Here is a 26,566-nt window from a genome sequence, read left to right on the forward strand (position 1 = left end):
TGCCTGTGGCAAAGGGGCAGGAAAAGGGCAGAGGAGGGAAAGAAGAGAATGTTCATCGTCAATTTTGCCTTGTGACCAGTGGGGCAGTGATCTTGAAAAACACAAAAGACACACCATATCCACTGGCCTTTGTAAAGGGCAGAGATGGGCTAAGATTTTGGGCATTGACAAGGGGTGAATACCTGAAAATGTTTGCGACCAACATTTTAGGCCTTCTCCTTCCATCACAAGTGGGCAATCAATAACATGAGAAAGAATGAAATGATGAAAGATCACTCGGTTTATCAAGTTTTCTCCTTCCGTGAATATGGTGCAATTTTGCACCCGACCCAGGAAAGGTTTCTCACAGTTTCCTCCACAATTATATCAAGCTAATCTCCAGAATGTGTATCCATGTTCCAGTAATCATCCTTGACCATTTACTTTTCCTGGACATGACAATTCCATCGTCACAGAAGATCAGGCGCCACCATATTCCGCAAAACATTTCATCACCCTATTTTAGTGAGGCAGACACACTGAAATAACTCTGGGCCAGAAACCGATACAGTTTTCCAAAATTTCCAAAATGTTGAGAATGCAGGCGCCGGAAGCCAGGGTCCAAGGCCAGTCCAAAATTACAGCACGTGTAATTCACTGTCTGTGCGGAGTCTGCACGTCCTCCCCGTGTCTGCATGGGTTTCCTCCGGGTGCTCCGGTTTCCTCCCACAGTCCAAAGATGTGCGGGTTAGGTGAATTGGCCAATGATAAATTACCCTTAATGTCCAAATTGCCCTTGGTGTTGGGTGGAAGTGTTGAGTTTGGGTAGGGTGCTCTTTCCAAGAGCCGGTGCAGACTCAAAGGGCCGAATGGCCTCCTTCTGCACTGTAAATTCAATGTTAATCTATGATTAATCTAGGACAAAGGTTCGGCACAACATAGAAAATACAGCACAGAACAGGCCCTTCGGCCCACAATGTTGTGCCGAACCTTTGTCCTAGATTAATCATAGATTATCATTGAATTTACAGTGCAGAAGGAGGCCATTCGGCCCTTTAAGTCTGCACCAGCTCTTGGAAAGAGCACCCTACCCAAACTCAACACCTCCACCCAACACCAAGGGCAATTTGGACATTAAGGGCAATTTATCATTGGCCAATTCACCTAACCCACACATCTTTGGACTGTGGGAGGAAACCGGAGCACCCGGAGGAAACCCACGCAGACACGGGGAGGACGTGCAGACTCCGCACAGAATCGTGGGCCGAAGGGCCTGTTCTGTGCTGTATTTTTCTATGTTCTATGTTCTATGTTGCAGAGGGAGCTCACTGTCTGGCTTCCCCGCCAAGTTTGGCCGGACATGGTATCAGCTGCATACCTCAGCTCAGCCCTGGGAGGTGAGGAAAGGGGAACAGAAGGCATGGGGTGGTGGGTGAGAGACCTTCAAGGAGTGTTATGAAGCCAGGAATAGCAAAGAAGTGTTAGTCGTCTCACTGCCATGTGCAAGGAGCCTATTGCCTGTTTACGGTGGGAGCATGAGTTAAAATAGCATCAATCGTATTTCATCTGGTGGGGATTGGTTGGGGGGGGGTGGAATTGTGACAAAATTGTTAACCAGGGAGTCAATGGGGTAGTGACATTGTCACTGGACTAGAAATCCAGAGAACCAGGTAATGCACTGGAGATCCAAGGCAAATGGTGACATTTGAATACAATAAAAATCTGCAATTAAACATCGAATGATGACCGTGTGTCGAATGGCGTAAAAACCCATCTGGTTCACTTTGAATCTGCCTTCCTTCCCTGGTCTGGAGTCACATGTAGACCCTGTGACTCCAGACCAACAACAATGTGGTTGACTCTCAGTTCAACATGGGCAACATGAATGAATAAAAAACAAAGTTCCCATTTCACAATTGCAATTGGAGATAAGTTACAATATCTCCACCATCAAAGGGCCTCACTGGAGCAGATTTACCCAGGCTCCTTATATTATGTTAAAATAAAGCGCGCACACAAACAGACACACACACACACACAGACAGGTGATGAAGCCTGGGACCCGGATCAATCTGTTGATCCATTGGGGAGAGCAGTTTGATAAATTGACAGCAGAGAAGGACATTGTATTAACAACATTGTCACGGTGTGACAGAGCAATTTGAAAATATTGAAAGCTGAAGAAAGAAAAAGAAGACTTACACACCTTTAGGATTTCCCATAGGACATTACAGCCAATGAAGTGTAGTCGCTGCTGTAATGCAAAAATCGCTGCAGCCAATTTATGCACAGCAAGCTCCCACAAAGAACAGTGATCAGATTATTTACTTTTAGGGGCATAATTTTAAGATTCCCCTGCCAGTAGGTTTGCAGATGTAGGGGAGGCTGTAAAATTCTTTGGGTGGCCTTCCCACCAGGCTCCCCCCCCCCCCACACTCCCCGACCTCGCCACAATTTTACAGATGGGAGAGGCGCAGCCTAGGCCAGCCTGCTTGCCCTTGCCCTGGGCGAGGTCTTTAAGTGGCCAATTCACGATTAATGGCCACTTAAGGGCCATTTCCCAACCAAGCTCAATTTTCAGGTGGGTGGGAGAAATTCAGGGGCTGGTGGAAGCCCGGAATGTGAGTCTGCTGAGGCCTCGGATGGGCAGGCAGGGGCGGGAGCGGGTACCTCCGTCATCAGGCTCCTTCCAACACCGGGCACCACCCCCACCCCCCAAACTCCACAGGCCTCACCTCCCATCCCCCTCCTGGGCCCCCCACACTCACCTGGTCCTGGGCGCCCAGCACTTTGGCTTTGGGACTGCTGGCAGTCCCAGACCGGCAGCGTCTGGCAGTGCTGGGACCGGAGAGTTCTCAGGCAATGAGATTGGTTACCATCTCCCTGAGCTGGGACTTCCTCATAACTGAGGGGATGAAGTCCTGCCGACAGCCAATTAATGCTCGTTAGAACATTAATTAACCATGGGACAGCGAGTATCAACAGTGATGTGCTCGCAGGGCGGCATGGTGGCATAGTGGTTACCACTGCTGCTTCACGGCGCCAAGGACCCGGGTTCGATCCCGGCCCCGGGTCACTGTGCGTGGAGTTTGCACATTCTCCCCGTGTCTGCGTGGGTCTCACCTCCCAAAACCCAAAGACATGCAGGGTAGTGGATTGGCCGCGCTAAATTGCCCCTTAATTGGAAATTCTTTTTTAATAAGTGATGCATTCGCCACCGACTCCTCAGATAGCAGGTAGGGACCCCCGACCTCCTAAAAATGGTGACCTAGGGAATGTTTGAGGCCTAAATGTTGGCGGGACTCTGGGGAGAACACCTCTGTTCCTCTTCAAAACAGGATCATGGGATCTTTTACGTTCCGCTGAGAGGGAAGACGGGACCTCAGTTTAATATCTCATCCAAAAGGTGGCATCTCTGATGGTGCAGTGCTCTCTCAATACTGCGCTGGAGTCTTTAGTGTAGCGCTGAAACCCACAACTATCTGAAGGGTGGGTAATGATAGAACACTGGCAATGGGGATAGTGGAGAGTGCACCTGAACATTACAGTTTATTTTTAAGAAAAACACTTACCAAGCATGACAATGAAAGATATTTAACTATTAGGGTATATCGACAGATTGTAAACACAGACTTTATCATCGCACTATGAGAAATGCAGTCTTCCATACAGAGGGTTTCCAATCACAAAGTGAACATCTATTAAACGGAGGAGGATGGATGGGCGGATGACAGTGGTGTAGTGTTGATGCCAGTGGACTAGTAATCCAGGGGCCCAGGCTAATGTCCTGTGGACAAGGGTTCAAATCCCATCACGGCAGCTGGTAGAGCAATTGTCAATTGTTGTAAAAACCCATCAGGTTCACTAATGTCCTTTGGGGAAGGAAATCTGCCATCCTCACCTGGTCTGGCCTACATGTTGATTGTTAAGTCACTCAGTTCAAGGGCAATGAGGCATGGGTAACAAATGTTGGTCTTACCAGCGATCCCATGAAAGAGTAAAAAAGAACACTTTCTTTTAACATCGCAAAACGTCCCAAGCCTCTTCAACATAACGTGTAATCAGATGAAATTTGACACTGAGCCACATACGGACTGGTGACCAAAGGTTTAATCAAAGAGGGAGGTTTTAAGCAGCAAGCTAATGGAGGAGTGGGAGGTAGAGAGGATGAGGAGAGGGATTCCAGTGCTTCTCTCCTCAGCAGCACAAACCAAGCAACTGGCTTTTCCAGCCTCAGTTTGCACTGGGCAGCACAGTGGCGTAGTGGTTAGCACTGCTGCCTCACAACTCCAGGGTCCCGGGATCAATTCCGGTCTCGGGTGACTGACTGTGTAGAGTTTGCACGTTCTCCCCGTGTCTGCGTGGGTTTCCTCCGGGTGCTCCGGTTTCCTCCCACAGCCCAAAGATGTGCAGGTTAGGTGGACTGGCCATGTTAAATTAGCCCTTTGTGTCCAAAAGGTGAGGTGGGGTTACTGGGTCACAGGGATAGGGTGGAGGTGCGGGCTTAAGTAGGGTGCTCTTTCCAAGGGCCAGTGCGGACTCGATGGGCCAAATGCCCTCCTTCTGCACTGGTAAAATCTGTTCAGAAAAGGGATACGGAGCAGTTGAATGGAACACAAAAGGAAAGTTTCAAAAAGAGACTTGCACTTACACAGTACAGTTTGCACGTCATACAGAATCGTCACAAAGAACTTCACAAACAAAAATCTACTTCAAAACATGGCCTGACTGCTATATTGTACTTGCCAGCCCTTTTAAGCACAGCAAGATGCCTGCACACAGCACTGAGACACATTCATCTGTATATTTTGGCCATGTCAAAATGTTGACCAGGACACCAGGTGAACTGCCTGCGCATGCACTTTCTAAAATAAACAGAACAGGCAGATGGTTCCTTGGTTTAATGTCTTAACCATAGGAGGGAATGCTGACAGTGCAGAACTCACTCAACCCAGCACAAAACTCACTCAACCCAGCACTCACTGGAGTATCATTCCAGATTGTGAGATCAATTGGGTTCTCAAATTTCTTTGCTCTTTACAAAAAAACACTTGTAGCCTTATCACGTTGTCCAAACATCTCGAGTCACTGTACACAATGAATTATTTGGGGATTACAATGACTAAATAAGAACATAAAGAAGTAGGAACAAGAGTAGGCCATTTGGCCACTTGATCGTACTCTGTCATTCAATAGGATCATGGCCAACCTGATCTGGGCCTCAACTCCATTTTCCTGCTTGTTCCCCCGACCCTAGGTTCCCCTATTGTTCAAAAAAGCTGTCTATCTTGCCCGTGTGCGTATTCAGTGACTCAACGTCCGCAGCTCTCCTGGGTTGAGAACTCCAATAATTCACAACTCACAGAGAATAAATTCCTCCGTCATCTCCGTCTTAAATGGTTTCAGCAACCCCACAACACCAGGTTAAAGTCGAGACTTCTTACTGTGCCCACCCCAGTCCAGCGACGGCATCTCCACATTAAATGGTTACATCAGGAAAATGTCTATATTTAAAGTAAAACTGAGATTGGTTTGCTTGCTACAGAGAGGATATATTGGTCCATAGGGATCCAGATCCAGCCATCCACCATCCAAGAGTTAAGAGTTGAAATCGAACCATGAACAAGTTAGAAAACCAGTCCTTATATTTTTGCGCATACAAAGCTAAATTGGTCTCAAATTGGTTGCACAGAAAAGTTGCAAATGCCAATAAAAAAGCAAAAGCTTTTGGCCTCAAAACAGCCCTTTAATCATAATCTCCTGCAGTTACCCAGACTAAAATTATCCCTGAGGGACATCTTCTTTACATTAATTACAATGAAGCCGCCAGGAAAATACATATTCAAGCCACACTCAACTGTAAACAAGTGATGGAGCTGGTTAAGGTCTGTTAACCTATAAGCCGCTTTACAAAAAAAGGAGTGCCAGAATCCAGTTTAGACAGCAAGCAATGAGCAACAAAAGCAAAGGGAGATAATATAAATCTATTCAACAACGCGCCTCACTTACCCCGGGCAATGTCTTCTGCTCATGTAATGCATTCTGCGCCTTGATAGCAGATTCTCTTGCACAGTACGTAAGGAAGGCACAGCCTAGAGGAACAAGAATATGGTATTAAAAAAAAAAATCAAACTAGAATTTCAGTCCACGCAACCATGATTTAAAAAATATATGGGAAGCGAAGGTGAATGAAGATCGCCAGGCTCACTCATTAGATGATGCAGCCTCCATCTTCCCCCACACATTTAGAATGGAATAGAAAAGAATTTACAGTGCAGAAGGTCATTCGGCCCATCAAGTCTACACCCGGCCCTTGAAAGAGCAGCCAACTTAAGCCCACTATCCCTGTATCCCAGTAACCCCACCTAACCTTTGGACACTAAGGGGCAATTTAGCGTGGCCAATCCACCTAACCAATCAACCTAACAGTACCTTGTGTTGCCCTATTATGTGTTTTCTTTTTCTTTCATGTACTCTGTTGAGCTGCTCGCAGAAAAATACTTTTCACTGTACCTCGGTACTCATGACAATAAACCAACCCATCCATCCATCCTAACTCTTCGGAGAGGCAAAAGCAACCTCATTTCAGGGTAACAAAAACTCAAGAGGTTTGTCCCGGACACCCTCAGGCATTGAAACAAACTTCATGATGCTACCATTAACTCTCGTCCATCACTTGGCGTACTTTAATTTATCCAACGTCTCTTCCCCCGTTTGTACTTCAGAAATACAGCGACAAACAGGATCGGAACAATCATTCCCATCCTTCCGCGTCTCAACTACAAGTTCCTGAAGAATGTTCATTTTATTCATTTGAGGAAACAAAATATACTCCACAGACCTTTCCACCCTGGAATTTCACAATTTCATGCGTTTTGGAACTGTAAGGTTCACGAGGTTGATCCCAGGTATGGAGTTTTTTTTTAATGAGGAGTGGTTGAGTAGGTTTGGCCGGTACTCATTGAAGTTTAGAAGAATAAGAGGTGACCTTATTGAGACATTCCCAGAGGGTTTGACAGGGACGATGCTGAGAGGTTGTTTCCTCTTGTGGGAGAGTCTAGGACCAGCGGGTATAATCTCAGAGTAAAGGGTCGCCTATTTAAAACAGAGATAAGGAGTAATTTATTTCCTCAGAGGGTAGTGAATCTGTGGAATTTTTTACCGCAGAGAGCTGTAGAGGCTGGGTCACAAGGTATGTTCAAGGCTGAGATAGACAGATTTGTAATCAGCAAGGGAATCAAGGGTTATGCGGATAAAGCAAGAAAGTAGAATTGAGGATTATCAGATCAGATCAGTCATTGAATGGCAAAGCAGACTCAATGGGCCAAATGCTCTATAAAACACCACTCGCATTAGATAAGGGGCTTCAGCTGGAAACGTGCGACCAAGGCCGCACATTGCCCCCATTTTGTGCATTGAGGAACTCTGCTCGGCAGAACACCTCAGTGTAGCGAGAGATCAGGACGCTATTTTTAAATGGCGTCCCGATCTCAGACACACTAGGGGGGGTCCCCGGGCTCCCTCAACACCCATGCAGAGCACTCCATGTGCAATGTGCAAAAATGCCAGCTTGGCAATGTCAACCAGGCACTTCTCCTTGCCAGCCCAGCAATGCCAGGCTGGCACCCAGGTGACACTGCCAGGGTGCCAGGCTGGCAGTGCCAGGGTACTCACATGGCATCAGCAGTGCCAGGGTACCACACTGCCCAAAGGGCATGCACCCAGGGGCCTCCAATCCCTTGGGAGGCCTTCATGAGTGCCATTCCGTCTGATCCCCATTTGTGGAGATGGGTACTGAACAGTATTTGCTCAAGATCTCCGAGATGAAGGGGATTAATCCCCACGCCTCAGGTACCTTGGGAATCTGCACATTAAAATGAGACTAGCTAACCTGTTGTAATATGCAGATTTGCCAAAAAGTGATACCGCCCACAATGGGCAAGATTCACATTGCAACGTCTTGCGAGAACGCATTGGATCTCGTGAGGCGTCGCGAGGCGGGTAGATCCCAGGAACGGGGTCTCCCGGCATCTATCGGCCACGCTGCGCCGCTGCGAGCTGCTTTCCAGGAGCAGCAGGCCCAGAAAATTGCGGCCACTGATTCTTCAACTGCAGAGCAAACAAATGAATTCCCGAAGCTCAGTCTTCCAGCAGCACCTCTACTAAACTGACCACTTCCCAGAGTCCAATAACTGATCATTCACTTAGCTGCTGTCCGAATAGTCTTGTAGTGTTACCTCTCAGAGAGCTTAAACAGGGGCTGTTTACCACAGGGCTAAATCGCTGGCTTTTAAAGCAGACCAAGGCAGGCCAGCAGCACGGCTCAATTCCCGTAACAGCCTCCCTGAACAGGTGCCGGAATGTGGCGACTAGGGGCTTTTCACAGTAACTTCATTTGAAGCCTAATTGTGACAATAAGCGATTTTCATTTTTCATAAACCCTGTCTTTTCTCTCCGACTCACACACACACACCCACACACTCTGAACCCACCCTCTCTCAATGCCTGTCTTTTTTTTCCCTGAATCACTGTTGCTAGGCAACAGCAAAGCTTTTCTACTTTGTGTTTTCTTTCCAAAATCAAAGAACTTCAAACCCCGTTGAACCCATCTCTTTCATTTCAGGGGTTGTAAGACCTCATTAAAATATACATCTACATATATACACACACAAACAAACCCAAAAGATCTGAAACCTTTAGTGACAAGTCGATCTAGACACCTCCTTCTGCACTGTAAATTCTATGATAATCTATGATAATCTATGATGACACCCAGGCATCAATGTTCATAAACAAAACCTAGATTAAACCGAAACCATTTTTACCTTTCCAAACACGCAAATATATATATATATAAATAAATATAAATTAAAATTATACATTGTTCACAACAACTGTGTCTCAAATCTGCAAGTGTTCAGCCTTGACTCAGTGATAGAGCTCTGGCTTCTTGAGTTAGAAGGTTGTAGGTTAAAGACCAACTCAGAGACTCCAGCACATAATCTGGACTGACACTTTACTGCAGTGCTCAGCAAGCAAGTTGTGCACAGCCAGGGGTGCTGTCCTTTGCATGAGATGTCAAACCGAGTCCCTGCTCTCGCAGGTGAACATTAAAAATTCCACGGTGTTACACAAAGACGAGCAGGACAACTCTCTGGCTAACATCCATCAGTGAGCCAGCACTTAAAAGGGATGATCTAGTCGCTTATTTCATTGTTGGTCATTGCTGCGCACATATCTGTTGCCACATTTCCTCAAGTTCCTTACTCGCTGTTGACACACACACGCAGAATAAAGGGTTGATCATTTAGGTCTGAGAGTAGGAGAAATTTATTCATTCAAAGGGTTCCAAATCTTTTGAATTTTGTACACCAAAGAGTTTTGGATCCTCAGTTGTTGAATGTATTGAATACGGAGGCCGAGGGATTTTTGGGCACCAACAAATTCAAAGGATATGGGGATTGGAGGGATATTAGAGTTGAGGTCGAAGATTAGCCAAGATCTTACTGAATGGGTTGTTCAGCTACTCTTGCTCCTATATCAAGCTACGGTCGTGATCCTGACTGACTTTTCACTTTCAAGGTCTGTCGGTCACTTAGGCAGATTTCAGTGTCCTTCAGCCCTGACCAGACCACAGCGGTGAGCTACTCTGGGTCCTGTTTCATGGCTACTCCAAAACTATTACCTCCAGTGCACATAAAGACAGCCAGAAATGGGTTTATTACATAAAATAGTCGCCAGCTAGCAGGTGCGATACAAGAACATAGTTGACTGGTGCTAAACTCTGGACTTGGAGAATAGAAGCCCAGCAGTGAATTATATGCAGGAAATGAGAGAATGCCAGGGCATTAGAGAACTGGCATTGAGTTAAATACAGGGCAATCACAAACTGGCAGTGAATCATACACAGGGCATTAGCAAACTGGTAACAAGTTATACAACGGGTATTAGAAAACTGGCAGAGAGTTACGTCACAGGGCACAAGGCAGCTGGCAATCAGTTGCATAAGCACTAGATGGCTGGTAGCGTATTATATGTAGAACAACAGATGGTTGGCAGTGAGTCATGCACAGGGCATTGGATTGTTGGCAATGAGTTACACAGGGCAAGAGAGTTATACACAAGACACCAGATGGCTCGCAGTGTGTTACACACAGGGCACCAGATGCTGCTACTGACTTATATGCAGTGCACTAGATGTTTGTTAGCCTGTAATGCACAGGTCACCAGAGTCTGGTAATGAGCTACACACAGGACACCGGCTACAGAGGGCTACAGAGAACTGGCAGTGAATTACTCACAGGGTATCAGACAGTAGGCATTGTGAATCGTGAAGGACACCAGATGGTTGGCAACAACTTATATCAAGGATAACTAATGACTGGCACTGATTTATATCCTTATATTAGGATAACAGGGGAAAAAGCATGGAATTTGCACATAGCTAGAACAATCGCCCCCCCCCCCCCCCCCACCCCCCACCCCCCACCCCCATTTGAACTCCCTGAATTTGAACATTAAACTCCAATCAGCTCTTTGTGATTTTTAATGTGTTACTGGTAAGTGGCAAAGTGGTGGGACAACAAAAGTCCTGAGGTAATAAAACAGATGCATTAATTTATTTTGCTCAGCTCACTATCTGGCATGTGCAGAGTTAACATTAATGCCTCTCTTCAGCTCTGAAGGCGAGTCTTAAATCTAAGACTTAAAACTTAAATCGCTTTCTCTCTCCACAGATGCTGCCAGACCCACTGAGTCTTCCCAGCACTTTCTGTTTTTGTTTCAGATTTCCAGCATCCACAGTATTTTGCTTTTATTACACTGACATGTTCAGGAACCCATTGCCACCAAGTGAAGGAGAAATCCACGCAGAGTGCACACGCTCACTCTCCCTTAGGAAAACGGTACACTTACCAAAACCCAGGGAGCTTACATACGCGTTAGGACCCCCACAGGTGTGTGTAGAAGTATTGCTGGGGTTCAACCAGCTAAAGCTGCACAGCTAAGAACCCCAATAAGCTTCCCACCGTTCATCCAGCCATGACCAACTCTTATCCCATGGAGTGTTGACGGTGCAGGTGATCTGAAGTTGAGTACGAAGAATCAAGTCCAGCCCCAGTTACAGTTGTAACCCACTAGGGTCGCATTAGTGACCCTGGCTGGTTAGTCAATCAATAACAGCTACTGAATTACTGCAAATCTACCTGGTTTGGCGCATGTAGCAGTGATTATAGTAAGAGTAATAGTTTGCACCATTTGTAAGCTATCTAGCAGGACCTATACAGTTTTCTATAAGTTCATAAGATAGGAGCAGAATTAGGTTATTTGGCCCATTGAGTCTGCTCCACCATTCAATCATGGTTGATCTCATCCTGGCCTTAAACCCACCGTCCTGCCCGTTCTCCATTACCCTTCAACCCATTACCTTTTTAAAAAAAATTTTAGAGTGCCCAATTATTTTTTTCCAATTAAGAGGCAATTTAGCGTGGCCAATCCACCTACCTCCACATCTTTTTGGGTTGTGGGGAGTGGCACCCACGCAGACACGGGGAGAGTGCAACACAGGGCCGGGATCGAACCCGGGTCCTCGGTGCCGCGAGGCAACAGTGCTAACCACTGCCCCACCGTGCCGCCCCTGCTTGAACGCATTACCAATTTAAAATCCATCTAACTCCTCATTAAATGTACTCACTGTCCCAGCATCCACTGCACTCTGGGGTAGCAAATTCCACAGGCTCAGTACTTTCTCCTCAACTCTGTTTTAACTTTGCTACCTCTTATCCTAAGGCTCTCGTTCTAGAATGCCCAACAAGAGGAAGCATCCGCTCCACGTCTATTTTATGAATATCTTTTATCATCTCGTACAACTCAATTTTTTTCTTTAAATGGCCAATCCACCTAACCTGCACGTCTTTGGACTGTGGGAGGAAACCGGAGCACCCGGAAGAAACACAGTGCAGACTCCGCACAGACAGTGACCCAGTGGGGAATCGAACCCGGGACCCTGGAGCTGTGAAGCAACAGTGCTAACCACTGTGCCACCGTGCTACCCCGCGTATACCTCAATTTAATCTCCCCTCATTCTTCTAAACTCTTGAGTATAGGCCTAAAGTACAAGGACAAGAGAATGCAACAGTTTTTAAATCAAATACTAAACTGGACTGGTTTTAAGCTATATCTTCAACCAAACTGCAGAAAAGTCAACAAAATGCTGCATCATGTAGCTAGTTCTACTGGCGATCTCCATGATTGATAAATTACAGTTATATTGATTCTCTCCAGGAGGACGGGGTGGGGGGAGGGAACATGTTGCGTCACCTAAGTAAGCTGTGCTGACCTTTGAACCCTCTTCCTCAACAGAGCAGACAAGTAATGACTATTAGCTATGAAGCTGAGCACTAATGAAGGTGGGTTATTAGACAAAGGTTATTGACCTTTCAACACAGCCAAATCACACCCTGAATGCTAATTCAAGATCTGCTTCATCCAGTAATTTCCAATACAGGGCACTGACTGAGCAACGATGACCAGCTGTGTGATATAAGTGACAGCGGTAGGGCAGCACGGTGGCGCAGTGGTTAGCATTGCTGCCTACGGCACTGAGGACCCAGGTTCAAATCCCGGCCCTGGATCACTCTCCGTGTGGAGTTTGCACACTCTCCCCGTGTCTGCATGGGTTTCACCCCCACAACCCAAAGATGTGCAGGGTAGGTGGACTGGCCACGCTAAATTGCCCCTTAATTGGAAAAAATTATTGGGTACTCTAAATTTTTTTAAAAGTGACAGCAAGTTCATTTATTCCTCCCACCAAGTCTTTTTGCTCTCCTGTCCTGCTGACACTGGCTGCACAATTCCATGGACACCAGTAATTAAAACCAGTATCTCACGAGGGAGCCTCGATAGTGGGTAAGAAAGGCTGTTTGGCTGGAACCCAATCTGGTCCTCACCCAACATCCACACCCATGCATTTTGTACTCGGGTTTTGGGATACAATAGTGATCGGGAGTGGGACACACAGCTAATTTTCTTCTCTGCAACTTGGAGCGCGAGGTTAATTGTGGTACCCTCTGCTGGTACCCCAGCTGAAATCAGATAGTGCAGACAGATGTCAAATTCAATTTGGGAATCACGGTCTTGTATGGCTCGCTTTCACGCATTCAACCTACAACCCTCTGACTCTGGCCTCCCTATCATTCTATTTTTGGTGGCAAAGTGTTTCACGCCATCTCACTCCTACCCTGCAAAGCTTCTTCCTTAAATCTCCCTGTTCTGGAACTTCTGTCTGCATCTTTAACTGATCGATCTGCCAACTAGCTGTTCTGCTCCCACTCAATGTCCATGCTCTCCTACATGAAGCACCTTGCGAAGGCGATATTTAAATGCAAGGTGTTCTACAGTAGGCAGCAAATTAAGGAAACACCAATTCAAATATTGTTCAAATCCCAGTAGAAATCGGTAATACTGGCAACAGCAATACTGGAGTTCCATTTAAGGTATACAGGTTGGATAAGTTTTACTGGTACCTTTCATTTCCAAGTTTTACTGGGTTTTCCTTTTCCGATTTTTAAAAAGATTTCAGCTTTCCCCAATAGTTCAGAAAGCACTGCCCAAACTGTGCAAGGGCAGGATGAGTTAAGCTGTTGGCTTCAGTGGCTGACACCTTCCAAAAACTTGCAACCTCTACCATCAAGAAGGACAAGGGCAGCAGATACCTGGGAACTCCACCATCTGCAAATTCCCCTCCAAGCCACACACCATCCTGACTTGGAAATATATCCGTTCCTTCACTGTCACTGGGTCAAAATCCTGGAACTCCCTCCCTAACAGCGCCGTGGATGGGTCTACACCACATGGATTACCGTGGTTCAAGAAGGCAGCTCATTGCCGCCTTCTCAAGGACAATTAGGGATGGGCAATAAATGGTGGCACAGCCAGTGATGCCTGTAGTGATATGCATCACTGTATATACACAAGGGGTCAAGGTAAATACACTACTACTAAGTAACCACTAGAGGGAGCACCAGAGATTTATATATACATAGACAAACAGGAAATAGCCTCTCTCTCTTCACAGGAATGGCAGCTGGTGAGCAGGACACAGACAGGCAGCTCAGATGTAACATAGTCTAAGCGCTGGAGAGAGAACAAACTCACAGAAATAAAGCATCTCCTTCAACTGTAAGACTACGAGCTTTATTCAGACACAAGGAATAATACATGGTACCAGGAGTGGGGTGACTTCAGAACGGTTACTAGAAAAGTTACACAAGATGCAGACAAAGCACGATCGAAAAGAGAAGAAAACTCGGACCTGGGGAGACTTCACTGAGTCAATGCAACTCGTCGGAACTCCACCGCAGCTGAAAACAAGCGGTAATTTAAGTTATAGATGGAAAATCTTTAAACAAACGTTCAAACTGTATAACGTAGCTAATGAATAGAGCATGGCCTCAGAAGAAATGAAAATAGCACTTCTCCTAGCAGGACATGAAGCTAGAGAAAACTATAACTGCTTTAATTACTTGAAAGGTGAAGACAACACCAAATTAGAAGTAATACTTAAGAAATTTGGAGATTACTGTAACACCAGTAACAATGCTGCTTTAAGACATTGAATGCTCAGAGACCAAATTGCACAGGGAATGAATGTTGCAAAACTCAAACAATCATCAGAACAGAAAGGGTTAATGCTGGAAATCGCGATTGACAAGTGCAGAACGCAAGAAAAAACTAACTTAGTTTTTAACAAGACAAAACAGCAAAAAAGTTCTTTTCCACGGGTCTGAAGCAGTTAAAATGGCATCTGAGCACACTGTAAACTGCCCGGGGAACAAAAGGATGCAAATCTCCATCTGCGCATGCACAGGAAATGGCAGCCGCGCATGTGCAATTGAAAAAAAACATTTTCGATTCAGATCATTCTGCGCATGTGCAAGTCGCGCATGCGCAATTGAAGAATGAAGCTTTGGGCGCAGACCGTTCTGCGCATGCCCAAGTCGCGCATGAGCAGTTGAACAAAAAGAGCGCACAGCTCGGAGGGATCGCGCATGCGCAGTTTACGAAAAAGGGCACAGTAAAGGAAAAGCGATTTGCGCATGCGCAATCCATTCCTACTCTTTACGTCACGAGCATCATGACATCAGAGGCCCCGGACCACGCCCATTTAAAGGGGAAATGTCCGAAAATTGAAAAAAAGAGTTTTAAAGCTACAAAACACAATCTTTTCCCCTCGAAAGGCAGGACAATGCCTGAACTTCTACCCTGGAACAAATAGTTTGCACCACCCGAAGTGAAGAGCACAATGACAAATCCAAAACCAAAGAAGATGATTTGTTTATCAAAGAATACTACTCAGACATGGCTGAGTTGTTCAGATATGATCGTACAAGCATCAGCGCACGGTTGAAAAGGTCAACCCGACTCTACTCATGGTAGCTGAATCCAATACCATGATGCAATGGCAGATCATCGATACATTGGATGACAGCAACCTGTCAAATACCGAAGAAGAAAACGATGCCACACAGCGACTACTGAATGACTCCATTGAGAGAGCACAGATCAACTCCACAGCGAGACCACTGCACGATTCCACACAGAGAGCGATGAAAGACTCCACAGCGAGACCACTGCACGATTCCACACAGAGAGCGATGAAAGACTCCACAGCGAGACCACTGCACGATTCCACACAGAGAGCGATGAAAGACTCCACAGAGCGAAAAAAGCCTCCACAGAGAGCTTGTTGACAGACTCCACAATGGAAGCAACTCAAGACTCCATAGCGAAGTCCATGCATGAACAAGACCATGAAGGTCCATCAACCTTATCTGAGCAACCAGCAGCAGACTATGAAAGTCTACCAAGCTCACGTGACCAACAAAAAGACTATGACAGTCTACCCAGCTTATTTGAGCCACCAGAATCAGGCTAAGAAAATCTACCCAGCTTATTTGAGCCTCCAGAAGACACTGAATGTCTACCCACTGTATGTGAGACAAGTGACGAAGAAATCACAATTCCCATACAAGATGTGCAAGATCACAGCGGGACTGACAGATCTCAACTCGGCTGTACAGAAGCACTCAATAATCAAAGTGAAACTACTCTTGAGTCCAGTGAGACCACGTCAATTAAAACCTCATATACTCTAAACTACCCACAAGAAAATGAAATCTTGAAGATTTTGACTCCAGGAGAGGAGCATCAAGAAACCAAAGATGATTCAAGTGAACCTGAAATGACTCCAAAAGAGGAGCACCAAGAAATCAATGATGATTCAAGTGAACCAGAAGTGACTCCAGAAGAGGAGCACCAAGGAATCAAAGAGGAATCACATCAACCGCAAAGGAGTGATATCACCAAGATCAATGCAACATCAGATCATTCTCACAATCCTCAAGAAGAAACACTCAATGAAACATCAGATACCACAAAGGACACTGACACAAATAACTTTGAGAATGACTCGAATTATCCACACGGAACAGTCATTGAGCGCAACAAGAACAACAAGAAGCACAAGAAGCACAACAGAAACAAGAACAACAACAAAAATAACAAGAAGCACAACAAGAACAACAACAAAAACTACAAGCACAACAACAAAAACTACAAGAACAACAACAAAAACAACAACAAGAAGCATAACAAAGGCAAAAACAGCAACAACAAGCACGACAAAAACAACAAGAACAACAACAATGAACAACAACTTGTACGATATGGTACAACTCGCACATGAAGGACAATGTAACAGCACAGCTCAAAACAATGGCAAGAGTATACACATACCATGGCATGTCAACGAATCTCACAACTTCACATTTGCTCCACTACAAATCAGCAAACCAGCTTTCAAGAAAGATGACATACAGAATCAATATCGCAAGCACAGGACAAAGTCCAGGTCAGACAACAAAGATGCCATACAGAATTGCTACCACAAGCATAGAAAAAAAAAAGTGTAAATCAGACAACAAAATGATTCGACCATTCGAACACCTCAAGATGACTTCTTGGTTACTTAAACACAAGAACACTGACGACGTTCACAAAAAAATGACAACATCAACATCACCACTTCAACAACAGAAGAAGAAAGCAACTCAACCAAACAAATTCTCATAAATTTTTAAAATTAAGATTGGACTCATAAGGGCGGATTTAGCATAGTGAGCTAGACAGCTGGTTTGTGATGCAGAACAAGGCCAGCAGCGCGGGTTCAATTCCCGTACCAGCTGCAAATTCTGAATTCTCCCACTGTGTACCCGAACAGGCGGCGGAATGTGGCGACTAGGGACTTTTCACAGTAACTTCATACATGTGACAATAAAAGGTTATTATTATAAATATTAATTGGCTTTGTGTAATCATCAATACCATCACAACTTGTACATGTCATCATTTATCTACATGTTTTGTACAATTTACTTTAACAAAGTACAGAAAATATGTAACAAGAAAATAGGGAGAATGTAGTGATATGCATCACTGTATATACACAAGGGGTGTACACTACAACTAAGTAACCACTAGAAGGAGCACCAGAGATGTGTATATATACATAGACAAACAGGAAGTAGCCTCTGTCTCTCTTCACAGGAACGGCAGCTGGTGAGCAGGACACAGACAGGCAGCTCAGATGTAACTTAGTCTAAGCGCTGGAGAGAGAATATACTCATAGAAATAAAGCATCTACTTCAACTGTAAGACTACGAGCTTTATTCAGACACAAGGAATAGTACAATGCCCACATGCCATGAAAAAAAATGTGTTGTTTGTTGTTACTTATTCTATAGTGTTTGATATTTCCTTCATAATTTCCCCTCTCAGTTGTATTCTTTCAAGGTAGAAAAGGCCAGGGTCCTTCATTTGTTGCTGGTAATTCTGCCCCTTGAAACTAGGAATTTGTCTCTTCTTCCCCAGGTGTTGAGCCCCCCTGTCCCTCAGTGGCCCTGGAAATGGACTCAACGCTGGTGAAATCTACGGCCTGAGCGGAGCATTCAAAATTAAAATGAAAGAAGCATATCAAACTCTAAATCATCCATAACAGGAGTTTAAGAGCATATGGATTACCAGGGGCGAAAGACAAATCAAAGATCGTTTAGTACCAGCCTTAAGACATTCCACAACAGAATGAATGGTTAGGCTGTAAACTAATGGATACGGACAAAAAGGCTTCAGGCAAATGTAAAATTGTTTTTACAGAAAGGAGCTAAAAGCTTTTTACAAGAACGTGGTAATCTGAAGTGATTTTACAACATTCTAGAAAAGACCTAAACTATTGCTAAATGACTAAGTGGCTTTTACTAAAAAAACAACTAAGTGGAGTTGAGGATCAAATTAACCTTTTAACCTATGGCATTGTAACAGATACTCGTAAAATACAAGATATATTAAAGTCTCAGGAGAGGATCTGGAAGTTGAGAGGAGATGAGCCAGAGCTTGGAGTTAGTTGGCTCACACATCACCCCAGAGAGGGACAGGTTAGACAGACTATTGAGAAAAGCAATTTCATGCTGCATGACCCCATAGACTGTAATGTTTTTTTTCCTTCCAATATCTCAAAAATAATGAAGCCTTGAAGAAGTTTCGAAAAGACAACAAACATGAAAATAACATTAAATTTGTGCCTCCTGCAACTACTTGGTGAGTTCACCTAGTGAGTAACTCAGCCATTAATAATCAGGAAGGTCCTCGTTTCCAACCCTCTGTGCACTGGGCTAACAGGTCTCAATGATTGGAGAGATGGGTGGTACACTTGGATGCAATACCCCTGGCTCAGAGAAAGGGTAAAAATGGGACAGGGTTCTCATTCCTCGTTGCCATCAGATGATAAGGTGAAAGGCAAGAACAGGAGAGGGATCAGGTGTAATACCCTCAAATTAAATATATACTCATGAAGAAGGCAAGATATCAAAGAGAGACTGGCACCCCAGCCGACGTCTGCTGGAGAGACAAGGGACATTCTGGGAGAGAAATCGGAGAATCATAGAATTCTTACAGTGGAGGATGTCCCCATTCGGCCCATCGAGTCTGAAAGGGCACCCTACCCAGGCCCACTCCTCCACCTTCTCCCTGTAACCCCGTAACCCCACCTAACCTTTGGACACTAAGGGGCCATTTTTTAGCATGGCCAATCTACCTAACCTGCACGTCTTTGGGCTGTGGGAGGAAACCGGAGCACCCGGAGGAAACCCACGCAGAAACGGGGAGAACGTGCAGACTCCACACAGACAGTCACTCAGGGCTGGAGTTGAACCCGGGTCCCTGACGCTGTGAGGCAGCAGTGCTAACAACTGCACCATGAATTAAACCCCAAAATAAAAGCAAAATACTGCTCATGCTGGAAATTCAAAGTTGAAAATCAAGGAGCCAGAATTTCTTCTCTAGAAACAGAAAATGCTGGGTAAACTCAGCAGGTCTGACAGCGTCTGTGGCGAGAGAAACAAGAGTTGATGTTCAGAGTCCAAATGACTTCTTCAACAAGGAGAGTCACTCGGACTAAGTTAGTTGGGGAGGACAGCTCTGTTTACATAAACACATTTACATTTTCACAACCTTCCCTTCCCCATGCTGTGTACAATCAACATTTTATGTTTGTGTTTCACACTGCTCCTGTTCAAGCTTCCATATCTTTGATGTTTATTGCTTTGAAATCAGATCTTCAAGATTAGCTTGATTTTTTTTCAACAAAAGCTTACGATTTCAATGAGTACTCCAGTCATAAAAATTAATTATGGTGTCTTACATTTTTCATCCACTTGACTGTTAACCAAATCCTTTCAAGATGCTGAAACTCGAACAAACCATTTTGTCCATCTGTAAGGGTTGCTTTATTGAAGTAGGACTTCGAGGGCAGCACGGTGGTGCAGGGTCACTGTGTGGAGTTTGCACATTCTCCCCTTTTCTGCGTGGGTCTCACCCCCACAATCCAAAAGGATGTGCAGGGTAGATGGATTGCCCATGCTACATTACCCCTTAATTAGGAAGAAAAAAGAATTGGATACTCTAAATTTATAGAATCATAGAATTGACAATGTAGAAGGAAGCCATTTGGCCCATCGAGTCTGCACTATCCCTTGGAAAGATCATCCTACATAAACCCAAGCCTCCAGCCTATCCCAGTAACCCCACCTAACCTTTTGGATGCTGAAGGGGAAATTCAGCATGACCAATCCACTAACCTGCACATCTTTGGACTGTGGGAGGAAACCGGAGCACCCGGAGGAAACCCACGCAGACATGGGGAGTATGTGCAAACTCCACACAGACAGTCACCCGAGGCTGGAATTGAAGCTGGGATCCTGGAGCTGTGAGGCAGCAGTGCTAACCACTGTGCCTACCATGGTAATACATTTAAAAACATTCCACAGGGCCAAAGTTTTCAACAGGGTTTAAACAGTGTTGGCTCTGACCTTCCAAGCTCTCAGCATTTTGATCCCCATTCTGGCGTAATGCCCAATTATCACTGTTCCATCACTGGTGGTCATGCCTTCAGCTACCAATGCTCTAAGCTCTGGAATTCCATCCTTAAACCTCCCTGGCTCTCTCACTTTGTCTTAAAGTGCGCCTTAAAAATTACTTTTCACATTTCCGACATATCTTCCCCTGTGGCTCACTGTCAAATTATGTCTGTTGATGTTCTTGTGAAGCACTTTAGAATGTTTTGCTATTTTAAAAGTCCTAATATAAGTTGTTGCCTCAGAGCAATACCTTCAACAAAAAGGAAAAACTTGTATTTGTATAGCACCTCTCACGACCACAAGACATCTCGAGGCTCGTTACAGCTCATTTCTTTTTATACTCATTCACGGGATGTGGGTGGCGTTGGCTGGGGCAGCATTTATTGCTCATACCCTAAGGGGGCAATTAAGAATCAACCACATTGCTATGGATCTGGAGCCATATGTAGGCCAGACCAGGTAAGGAAAACAGATTTCCTTCTCTAAAGGACAATAGTGAGCCAGATGGGTTTTTAACAACAACTGACAATGGTCATCATTGGATTTTTAATCCTAGATTTTTTTGATTGAAATCAAATCCATGGTGGGATTCGAACCCAGTCCTGTGAAAAGGCCATTACACAACTGCCTCCCCGAATGAAGTATTCTTGCAGTGTAGTCGCCGCTATAATGCAAGAAATGCGGCAGCCAATCTGTACACAGCAAACCCCCATGAACAACAATTGTTAATGACCGGAATCACCCTTTTCTGTGATGTTGGTTGAAGAATACATATTGGCCAGGACACACAGAACCATAGAATTTACAGTGCAGAAGGAGGCCATTCGGCCCATTGAGTATGCACCGGCCCTTGGAAAGAGCACCCTATTCAAGCCCAAGTCTCCACCCTATCCCCATAACCCAGTCACCCTACTTAACCTTTTTGGATACCAAGGGCAATTTAGCATGGCCAATCCACCTAACCTGCACATCTTTGGACTGTGGGAGGAAACTGGAGCACCCGGAGGAAACCCACGCAGACACGGGGAGAACGTGCAGACTCTGCACAGACAGTGATCGAAACTGGGAATCGAACCTGGGACCATGGAGCTGTGAAGCAACTGTGCGAACCACTGTGCTATCATGCTGCCCTGGATAACTTCTTCCAAATAGTGCCATGAGATCCTTTATTTCTACCAGAGCAGGCAGATGAAAGCTTGGTTTAACATCTCACCGTACAGGTGGAGCCTCCAATAGTTCAGTGCTACAATGGAGCGTAAGCCTTGATAGTTTTCTCAGGTCTGAGAGTGGGACATGAACCCAGAACCTTGATGACTCCGAGGCAACAATGTTACTAAGTGATCCACAGCAGACACACTATCTTCTTCAGATTTGATCATTGTAGAAACCATTGAACCATAGAATCCCTACATTGCAGAAGGAGGCCATTCAGTCCATCACGTCTGCACCGACCCTCTGAAACAATCGCCCATATCCTCGCCCTATCCCTGTATCCCACATAACCTACATATCCTTTGACACTAAGGGACAATTTAGCGTGGCCAATCCACCTAACCTGCACTTCTTTGGACTGTGGGAGGAAACCGGAGCACCCGGAGGAAACGTACACAGACACAGGGAGAACATGCAAACTCCACACAGTCACCCAAGGCTGGAATTGAACCGGGGTCCCTGACTCTGTGAGGCAGCAGTGCTAAGCACTATGCCACCGTGCCGCCATATGACTTAAATTAGCTATATGGATTGTATGGCCTGCGCATAACCCGGAGCCTGATTCTTGTTTTACTCGAGTCCCGTTGCTGTTTGTGTGACTCTGGGCAATCTTTCATGTCCTGCCTGGTTGTGACTTGTGGGGATTCTGTGCTGTTCCCTCTCCTTAACAGTGTCTTCCCTTTCAATGAAGAGCAGGCAATGAGGATATAGTGATGCAGCAAGTGAAAGTGAAAGGGTCCTATGAAAACACAGGTATTGAATAGACCTGGTTGATTCTGTGAGAAATGCTTGGCTTGAACGTGACACGATTGAAATGAGGAACCTGTTGTATCAGGTGCAGGAGCAACCCCACATCCCCGTGCTCAGTGCTATGACATCCTTTAGACTGACTGAACCATGATAGATTGTACCCTTAAACTGTTCAATGTTTGCCCATTATGAGGATGCTATGACAGAAGAAAACATCATCCAGATCATACATCTCCCTCCGCCATCCAGGTCTGGATGTGCTTTCCTCCTTGCAATCACCTACAGTTCATGAAGTCTGGAAGTTATCTAGTTTCCCCTTGAATTTGCCAACTGGGAGCCTGTCCACTTCCTTTTGAATACAAGCCCACAACAACATTTTTTAAATGTCAAAATCCGGCTCTGGTTTTAGGAAATTATGACAGAATATAAGAGTAAAGAAATAATGATCCTTTTAAATAGAACACTGGTTGGGCCACGGTTAAAGCACTGTGGTTTTAGGGCGGCAGGGTGGCGCAGTGGTTAGCACTGCTGCCTCACTGTGCTGAGGACCCGGGGTCGATCCCGGCCCCGGGTCACTGTCCGTATGGAGTTTACACATTCTCCCCCTCTCTGCGTGGGTTTCATCCCCACAACCCAAATAATGTGCAGAGTAGGTGGATTGGCCACGCCCCTTCATTGGAAAAAAATAGCTGGGTGCTCTATAGGTATATTTTAAAAAACACTGCGGTTTTTGGCACCCATTATAAAAAGACATTAAAGCCACTGAGATCCGCCAACATAGACTCAGCAAGATGATAACATGGATAGAAAACTATACTTATGAGGAGCAACTTGATATACCGGAACAATTTTCACTGAAGCAGAGAAGGCAAAGGGGAGATTTAAGAGGCATCTTTAAAATTATGATTTTAATAGAGTATAGGGAAAGACATTTCCTCTGCCTGGGAAGTCATTGATGAAGGGTCATCAATTTAAAACTATAGAGACGTTAGAAGAACCTTCTCTACACAGAGGGTTGTCAGAGCATGGAGTGTTTTGCCAAAGGGAGTGGTTGAGCCAGTGACCATTGCATCATTCAAGAAAATATTGGATAAATATTTCAAGCAAAGAGGGGAGAGAGACAGGACTCTGGGAAGAGAGACAGGGATCTGGGGAGAAAGACTAGTTTTGGGCTGCGCTACTGAACCTAACAAGCCCAATAGTCTTACTCAGCCCTATAAACTCATAAGAACATAAGAACTAGGAACAGGAGTAGGCCATCTGGCCCCTCGAGCCTGCTCCGCCATTTAATGAGATCATGGCTGATCTTTGTGGACTCAGCTCCACTCTCCGGCCCGTACACCATATCCCCGAATCCCTTTATTCTTTAGAAAGGCATCTATCTTTTTCTTAAAAACGTTTAAAGAAGGAGCCTCAACTGCTTCACTGGGCAAGGAATTCCAGAGATTCACAACCCTTTGGGTGAAGAAGTTCCTCCTACACTCCGTCCTAAATCTACCTCCCCTTATTTTGAGGCTATGCCCCCTAGTTCTGCTTTCCCCGACCAGTGGAAACAACCTGCCCGCATCTATCCTATCTATTCCCTTCATAATTTTATATGTCTCAATAAGATCCCCCCGCATCCTTCTAAACTCCAATGAGTACAGTCCCAGTCTACTCAACCTCTCGTCATAATCTAATCCCCTCAACTCTGGGATCAACCTTGTGAATCGCCTCTGCACTCCCTCCAGTGCCAATATGTCCTTTCTCAGGTAAGGAGACCAAAACTGAACACAATACTCCAGATGCGGCCTCACCAACACTCCAGTATTTCTTGCCCAGCAGACTGGTTGGAGACATTACTTTCACTGAACATGACTGGGTAAATGATCATCCCGCAAACCTTTTTTCATTTCACATTCAAGTGCCCACCACACTGGACTCCTGCGAAAGTGGGGATCCAGTTACAAATGTGGCAGATTGGATCCTTTCACTCAAGACCACATTTGTAGAGTTTTCAAAAATCTACAATCTTCTCTGTTTTCAAAGTGTTCGGTTGATTAAACTGCACGGCAATAAGAGAAGCCCAACAAATATCCCACTGACTGCAACCTCAGAAACAAACAATGCAGACTTGATGGGCCGTAACTCGCTAAACTTTTGTGAGTTGGCAAAATACTGCGTAATCCCCAGTCCGTACTGTACAGATGTGGAAAGTGAAACCTGTACACTTATGTAGCTTCTGAACATTAGTACCCACCAACACTCTTTTTGAAATTCACCGTCATCTCCAATGTGGTAGCTCAGCCTTCAGCTGACTGGGGGAAAGAGTCAGGATCAGGATCTTTAACCTGAGACATAGGTCATGGTTTACCAGATAGCAGGGAGCCCCATGTTCCTGTGTGCTTCGAGACTTGGACAACCTACAGCAGGAACCTCGAAGCACCACCAGCAGTGCCCTTGCAAGATCCACCAAACCCAGTGGCAAGAAAGGTCTGCCAACCGCAATGTCCTCTCCCAAGCAAACATAGAATTTGCAGTGCGGAAGGAGGCCATTCGGCCCATCGGGTCTGCACTGGCCCTTGGGAAGAGCACCCTACTTAAGACCACGTCTCCACCCTATCCCCATAACCCAGTAACCCGACTTAACCTTTTGGACACTTAAGAACCAATTTAGCATGGCCAATCCACCCAACCTGCACATCTTTGGACTGTGGGAGGAAACCGGAGCACCCGGAGGAACCCCACGCAGACACGGGGAGGACGTGCAAACTCCACACAGACAGCCACCTGAGGCCGGAATTGAACCCTGGAGATGTGAGGCAGCAATGGTAACCACTGCACCACTGTGCCACCCTATGAGGCCCTATGATCAGCTTTGAGGCACTAATCACTCAAACCTAGCTCCGCTGGGCAGGATATGTCATTCGTATGCCTGACACCAGAATCCCGAAGCAACTGATCTACTCGGAACTCGTTGCAGCAGGAGATTCCCAGGCTGACAGTGGGAAAAGTTTGGGAATGCCCTCAATGCACCTCTGAAGAGGACAAACATCTCCACAACTCATGAGAAACACTGGCTTGTGACCTATTAAATCGGAGAAGGTAGATTCCGGATGCCACTGAGCACATGGGGGGGGGGGGGGGTGTCATCGGGAGCATGCAGAGGTGAAGTCGAGGTGTCAGAGGGGGTGCACAAAGCTCCAAACAACTCATCTACCCAACTCTTCAAGCAACTCCTGCCCCACGTATGGCAGAGTCAGCAGATCACTCAGGAGACTTATCCCTCCGGAGTGGAAGCAAGTCATCCTCAATTCTGAGGAACTGCCTAAAAGAAGAAAACAAATGCCAATCATGAGCCATATAAAGGCTCATAGTCGAAAACAACATTATTTCATCATTCTTCATTAATTAAACACTCATGAATTAAAATTATTTTGAATATGACAGTGAGTGAGACAGAAAAGGAAATGAGGCAATGAAACAGTGCTGTCAGCTCCGTAAATATGTGCAATAAATATGTGCCCAGAGCAATGCAGATCACAAAGTTCCCAGATTCAGTCATGTGGATTTAGTTAGTCAAAGTGGAAAAACAATACATTTGTTCCATTTTGGTAGGAATAACAGCAAAAGGGATTATTATTTAAATGATAAAATATTAAAACATGCTGCTGTGCAGAGAGACCTGGGTGTGCTAGTACATAAGTCGCAAAAAGTTGGTTTGCAGGTGCAACAGGTGATTAAGAAGGCAAATGGAATTTTGTCCTTCATTGCTAGAGGGATGGAGTTTAAGACTAGGGAGGTTATGCTGCAATTGTATAAGGTGTTAGTGAGGCCACACCTGGAGTATTGTGTTCAGTTTTGGTCTCCTTACCTGAGAAAGGACGTACTGGCACTGGAGGGTGTGCAGAGGGGATTCACTAGGTTAATCCCAGAGTTGAGGGGGTTGGATTACGAGGAGAGGTTGAGTAGACTGGGACTGTACTCGTTGGAATTTAGAAGGATGAGGGGGGATCTTATAGAAACATATAAAATTATGAAGAGAATAGATAGGATAGATGCGGGCAGGTTGTTTCCACTGGCAGGTTGAAGCAGAACTAGGGGGCATAGCCTCAAAATAAGGGGAAGTAGATTTAGGACTGAGCTTAGGAGGAACTTCTTCACCCAAAGGGTTGTGA

General features: G+C 45.4%; 1 protein-coding gene across 6 annotated transcripts in view; it reads right to left on the reverse strand.

Annotated features, from left to right (window-relative positions):
* The window catches only part of LOC140394956 (CUGBP Elav-like family member 4), a 558,707-nt gene that overhangs the window by 512,342 nt on the left and 19,799 nt on the right, over positions 1-26,566 (reverse strand). For all 6 annotated transcript variants that reach the window (XM_072482177.1, XM_072482178.1, XM_072482176.1 and 3 more), the window contains exon 2: positions 5,989-6,071. In XM_072482177.1, coding sequence (XP_072338278.1) covers positions 5,989-6,071 — 83 coding nt within the window. The remainder of the gene's footprint in view (positions 1-5,988; positions 6,072-26,566) is intronic.

The sequence above is a fragment of the Scyliorhinus torazame genome, chromosome 18 (assembly GCF_047496885.1).
Source record: "Scyliorhinus torazame isolate Kashiwa2021f chromosome 18, sScyTor2.1, whole genome shotgun sequence".
NCBI lineage: Eukaryota > Metazoa > Chordata > Chondrichthyes > Carcharhiniformes > Scyliorhinidae > Scyliorhinus > Scyliorhinus torazame.